At 42.2% G+C, this 6,612-nt stretch overlaps 1 protein-coding gene across 1 annotated transcript in view; it reads right to left on the minus strand.

The window, feature by feature from the left end:
* The window catches only part of GLMN (glomulin, FKBP associated protein), a 44,303-nt gene that overhangs the window by 19,741 nt on the left and 17,950 nt on the right, over positions 1-6,612 (minus strand). Inside the window, exons 8-9 of the mRNA XM_006758182.2 lie at positions 4,547-4,734; positions 915-968 (exon numbers count right to left, since the gene is read on the minus strand). Of these exons, the coding sequence (XP_006758245.1) occupies positions 915-968; positions 4,547-4,734 (242 nt within the window). The remainder of the gene's footprint in view (positions 1-914; positions 969-4,546; positions 4,735-6,612) is intronic.

Here is a 6,612-nt window from a genome sequence, read left to right on the forward strand (position 1 = left end):
TTAATGTGATTCTATTACATTTTGAAAATTGAATGTATTTTAATAAACACTGCTTTTATAATTACTCAAAGAGTATATACATTTTGGGGGGCACCCTGTATTCTCATTGTATGAATATAACAGAAACTAAGTGAAAAGAACGTAAAATCTTTAAGACACAGATTTAGAGTTAATAACCACTTGTGCCAGGAGACCCTTGGAAAGTCCTGCCTTATAGGTTGAGGCTTTGGTTATTTGCCATGTTACAAATTTCCCTTCTGGGAAGAGACGGGATTGATAAACTGTCACTACTATTCCAGGAGGATAGTACTGAAAGGCCCTGACTGATCTGAAGAGATAATTTAAACTTGTTATAGGAAAAGAAAACTAAGCATAGAGTTTTGCGAAATTCTTAAATACCTGTTACTTCATAATTTTTTAAAGAGAAAGTCTTGCTTCTTAGCATCTCAAATGAAAAAAAGTTGTTGAATGATATCACTGTCAATAATCTATGTTTTAACAGGTGGACTCAAGACACCTCCTTCCTTTCGATGCAGTTCAGATTGTATCCATGAAGCAAAACCATGTATTAGCTGCTTTTATTGACTATTCCTCCTTAGATAGAGAAGGCTACAGTGGAATAAAGGTGTTTTAATTAGCCAACTTTTGAAATAATAGAAGAAACTTCAGAAGCAGAAGATTGGAAATCCCCTTTTATGACAATATTTTTATATTATCCTGGGTTTAAAATGAAAGAGATTTTGATGTAAAACTTTTTGACTCATTTCTGTCTCTGTTGTGCATATCTGCTTCATTGTTTTATAAAATAACCAATTAATTAAAGTTTGGCAAAGAGAAGGTAGTCTCCCCTGATCTTGACAAGGACTATTTTAGTACCACTACTTAATTCTGAGATGCCATGCATATGATCTTACCTTTGCAGAAAGACTTCAATATGCCCCATATTAAATTGCAAAAGGTACGATGGGCTAAAATAGGGAAGAAAAAAGAATACACATATGAATGTGCATATGTTTTTTAGAAATTTTACATATATACTGCTATTTAGAGATAAGGGTTTTAAAAAAAAATTTGGGGTAGGAATGGGCAAGGGCAGAGCAGGAACTCCCTACCCTGGAGGGAAATCAAAATTAAAGTGAGGTCATTAGTGTGAGTCCTAATCCAATATGTCTGGTGTCCTTATAAAAAAGGGAAATGTGGAGGGACATGAACACAGGGAGAGTGCCATATGAACACAAAGGCAAGGGAGTAATGCATCTATCTAAAGCCAAGGAACATCAAAGATCGCCAGCAAACCATAAAAGCTATGTGAGAGGCGTGGGACAGATTCTCCCTCAGAGCCCCCAGAAGAAACCAATTCTGCTCTTGACCTTGAACTTCTAGCCCCCAGAACTATGAAATAAATGTCTGTTATTTTAAGATATTCAGTTTGTGGTACTTTGTTATGGTAGCCCTAGCAAATTAATACACATACATAAGCCATTTTGGTGGTACAGTGTGATTGAGAGTATAGGCTCTGGGGTCGGAACTGTTTGAATTCTACCTTTCCCTCTATGGTATTGGGTAGTATCTTAGCATGTTTAATTAAGCCTGTTATTTTCATCTATAAAATGAATAATGCTCTATTTCATTGTGTTACTATACAGATTAGGTAACATATATAAAGCTGTTAGCACCATGTTTAATACATGGTGAACATGCAAGTGGTAGCCATTGTAATATTTACATACAAATAAATCTGGGGTATAGTCATATATAAATATATAAATATATAAATGTACACAAAGGAATACACCCAAGGCATGTAAGGCATATATATAATCTTTATTATGGACTTTAATGTCCAAAAGGTATATTATAAAACTAGTGTCCCGGTGCATGGATTTGTGCACATTGAAAGGAAATTAATTAGAAGAAATATTTTAATGTCACTATTCGCCCTTTCTCTATAATAGACGTGTCAACCAAATTCACGATCGACAATGACAGATCGAAACACACACGTGCGATTAGTGCCAGTGAGAGCTTTATATGTATCACACGTGCGTGAATCAACTTAACTTTTTATAGATACAGAATAAACTTGTTTAATCAGACCTGCTTTCTGATTTAGCTAAACTTTTCAAGCCCAATGAAGCACCCCAACTTCTCTTTCAGGTAATTGTTAGCAACACAGCAGTAAATATTAACACGATTATTATTGTAGATCACACAGGGAGAACAAAGGGTAAAATATTAAAATACACATATATATTAATTATTGATTTATTTTTTTACAGCAAGGAAGGGAGAGGGATAGAGAGTTAGAAACATCGATGGCAGAGAAACATCGATCAGCTGCCTCCTGCACACCCCTCACTGGGGATATGCCCGCAACCAAGGTACATGCCCTTGACTGGAATCGAACCTGGGACCCTTAGGTCCGCAGGCCGACGCTCTAGCCACTGAGCCAAACCCGTCAGGGCAAAGGGTAAAATACTTATCTGTAGCAGTGTTTGACTATATTCTGTGCAGTGAGAAAACCTAAAGTCCACCATTTCTTACTTCTTTTCAGTCGGGTCAACTTTCTAAACTTTCTAAATCTCCATTTTCCAGCTAATGAAAAGAAAATAGGATTCCACCGAGTCTCCTATAGACCTACTCCAGTACTTCTGTGAGGATCAAATGAGATGAGGCATGTGAAAACGCTTCACAAAACATTTGGTTAAACTGTAAAATGTTTGCACCTGGCTATAAAGCAAGTTGCGTTCCTGGGCTGAAGAAACTCCGAGGCTAGTTGCTAGGGAGAAAAAGTGGGTGTTGCTATGTGATGTCATTACCCAGTGCCCACAGCGACCATTTCTAGGCTGGGCTGGGGGCCGTATTTTGCACCATGGGATCTTGGCAGCATTGGCTGCGATTCAGTGGAATATCGCTCGGGGTGGTGATGGGGTCTGTGTCCCACTTGGGGGAAGCTGAATGTTGGTTTGTTGGCGCCAGGTCCATGGTGCCATTTTTTAAAAATGGCCAGTGCGCATCATGGCAGCTCCTGTGTTGAGAGTCTGCCCCTTGGTGGTCAGTGCCAGTCATGCTACTGGTCAGATGGATGGACACAGCCTTTTATATATATATTAGAAGCCCAGTGCACAAAAATTTGTGCACTTGGGTTTGGGGGGGAGGGTCCCTCAGCCCGGCCTGTGCCCTCTCACAGTCTGGGACCCCTCTGGGGATGTCCACGCCTGGTGCACGGGTGGGAGCCTGCTGGTTTACCTTGAAGGGTGTCCCGGATCAGGATCGGGGTCCCGCTGGGGTGCCTGGCCAGCCTGGGTGAGGGATTGATGGCCGTTTTCAGGCTGGCCACACCCCCTTCAAAATGGTGGTCCCCACTGGGGTGGCTGGCCAGCCTGGGGGAGGGGCTGAGAGCCGTTTTCAGGCTGCCCACAGCCCCTTCAGGCTGGTAGAGTCCTGCTGGGGTGCCTGGCCAGCCTGGATGAGAGGCTGATGGCCATTTTCAGGCTGGCCACGCCCCCCAGCGACCCAAGCTCCCAGCCTCTCCTTTTTTCCTAGGATTTATTTATCTTCTATAATTGAAACTTTGTAGCCTTGAGCGTAGCCCAGGGCCAGCCAGGGCAGGTGGGAAGCTTGGTTTCCTCCATAGCCGGGGGCAACCCAAGCCTCCTGCTCACTCCAGCTCGGTGGCCGCTGCCATCTTAGCTGGGTTAATTTGCATACTCACTCCTGACTGGCTTGTGCGCGTGGCTTGATTATAGTGGAGGGATGGTTAATTTGCATGTTTCTCTTTTATTATATAGGAAGGATAGATTATATATTTATTTAAAAAATAATTTTGATTAAATTTACGGGAAAAGAAGGAGGTCAACTTAATTATAATAGGAAGATTCAACCTAAATAGGGTGGTAAAAGAAGGCTTTCCTCAGAAAGTGACATTTAGGGATAAAAATGGTCCTAAGCATACACAAAGGCCCTACAGCAGGAAGGTTCATGACACATGCGAACAATAAACCAGAAGGTCTGTTACTGGAGCGTAGTAAACAAGAAGTTGCTGGGGGATGAATCAGGACAATCAAGCAGGAGATCACGCAGAAGCTTGTCTCATGTGAAGGCATTTACTAGTATACTTTATTCTTAGAGCAGTAAGAAGCCACTGTAGGGTTTTCTTTAGGGTACTGATAAACACCCACTCAGGATTACATCAGTAATCCAGTGAAAAGATGATGCTGATTTAAACTCATCCAGGGGTAACTGGCTAGTTCCCTCCCTTATAGTCCAGGGTGGTCCCAACAGCTTCAAAACCAAGCCCAATTTAACACTTACTCACTCTTGTCCCTGTCAGTCCCTTATGTCTATTTCAACACCACACCCACCCCCTTTTCACTACTTGACTACTGGCTTTAACAGATTATAGACAGTATTACTTAAAATAAAGAGAGCTTTTGTTTCTACTTTATTTAAAATATATTAGTACACTAATAAACATATATTGGACATTAGATAAATGATGATATTCCCTTTAGAATACATGAATAAACCAAACACAACCTCCTACCTTAAGACCATTGGCAGCTGATCAATGCTGATGCCCTGTACAAATACTAGATATGCCAGGGAAGCCAGAGCATCTGCTAACTGTTTGTCTTCTTCTTCTTCAAATTCAAGATAATCCCAAGTCTTCTTTTTCTTTCCATGATTAAAAATCATTTTGGGGAAAGGGTACCCAATTGCTGATAAAAAACCCTGTGAAAAGGATAAAAAAGGAAGCTATAGTGAACGGACTCTAGGGTGCTCCTCCATATTCACATGCTGTATAATCCCTTCCCCTTGAGTTGCTTTTAACCAAAAGAACATGGCATGCCTCCCCATGATTAGATTATGCTATATGGCAGAAGTGAAGGAATTTTTGCAGATGCAATTAAGGCCCCCAGTCCATTGATTTTGAGGTGCTGAAAAGGGAGACTATTCTTGTGGGCATGACTTAATCAGCTAGAAGGTTTAAAAACAGAATCCAGGCTCTCCTTGAGTCAGAAACCCACCACTGCTGGCTTTAAAGAACTAAGCTGCTATGTTATGAGAGGCCCTTGGAGAAGGCTGTGTGACTAGGAACTACTGGCAGCTGCTAGGGCTGGAAGTGATCCCTGGCCAATAGCCAGTTGAAAATGGGGGCCTCGATCCTATAGTTTCAAGAAAGTAAATTTTGCCAACAATCTGAAAGAACTGAGCAGGAAGATGAAAAAGTTCTGGAGACGGATGGTGGTGATGGTTCCATAGCAATGTGAATCTACTTAATGCCACTAAACTGTATACCCCAAAATAGTTAAAACAGTAATTTTATGTTATGTATATTTTATCACAATCTTTTAAGTGCTTCAGAGATTTTTGCAAACAATCTGGAAATGTGAGACATACAACTATCATAAAACGACAATTAATGACTCAGATGAAGAATACTCTAGAACCACTGACCACTCACTGTCTACCTAGAGAGAGTGAGCAAGAGGAATACTGCTCAGTGGCAGCAAAGGTTGAGGAAACACTGCTGATTATTTCAGGTTCCAAGGGCTCTTGTGTCATAAGAGAAAGAGAAGCATTTCTGCATGAGTGGCTAGGATTACAGTTTTATATTATTATTATTATTATTATTATTATTATTATTATTATTATTAAGGAGGGAAAGATAGAGAAAAAGAGACTCAGAAAGTATAAGGTCACTCCTATGCTTCTTACACTATTTCTACTTTTGATATACCAGAAAGCACCTGACCTTCAGAATCTACCACTTACTAGCCATGAGACACTGGGTGAGTTACCTAACCTATTTCCTTATCTAGAAAATGACATAATACCCATGTCAAATATTTACTAAGAAGCTCCACCAAAGAAAGTTAAGGTCACAATAAATTATTAATAGAAGTCAAAAGGGAATGACAAAAACAGCTAAATCAGAAGTGGTCCTTGGCCACGTATTCACCTATTTATTCAATAAATGCTTGAGTACCAGACATGGGACCAGACATAGTTGGGAATTATAAAGCCAAATAAATATTTTCCAGCCTTCAGGGAGTTAAAATCTGCCGATTCCAGATGGCTCTATAAGTCATTACAAAACACAAAAAGGAAGCATGGAAAATCATCCTCTGTCATCAGCCTATTATTCAGCTACCAGATGCTAAATATGTATATACTAGAGGCCCAGTGCATGAATTTGTGCATGGGTAGGGTCCGGCTGTCCTGGCCCCAAATAGCGGATCAGAGCCGGACCTGTCTGGAGGAGAAGACGGTGGGAGGTTGGCCAGCCGGCTGCCCCGATCGGGGCCCAATCAGGACCGGGCCAGCTGGGGGGATGGGCCACAGGCGACTGGCCAGCGGGCCCCTCCCCTGAATAGGGTAGGGGGGCCCATCGGGGTCAGTGTCTGGGGGAGGGGCTGTGGGAGGTTGGTCGGCCAGCCCCACCCCCAATTGGTATGGGGGGGGCGGTCAGGGGCAAAGCTGGTTCAGAGGAGGGGCCACAGGCCGATCAGGGTGGTGGGGGCTGATAGGGGGTGGGGCCAGCCATGGGGAGGGGGTGTAGGCAGTGGGCAGGAGCAGGGCGGCTGGGGGAAGGGGCTGTGGGCCGAC

This window comes from Myotis davidii, unplaced genomic scaffold, assembly GCF_000327345.1.
Source record: "Myotis davidii unplaced genomic scaffold, ASM32734v1 scaffold674, whole genome shotgun sequence".
Classification (NCBI taxonomy): domain Eukaryota; kingdom Metazoa; phylum Chordata; class Mammalia; order Chiroptera; family Vespertilionidae; genus Myotis; species Myotis davidii.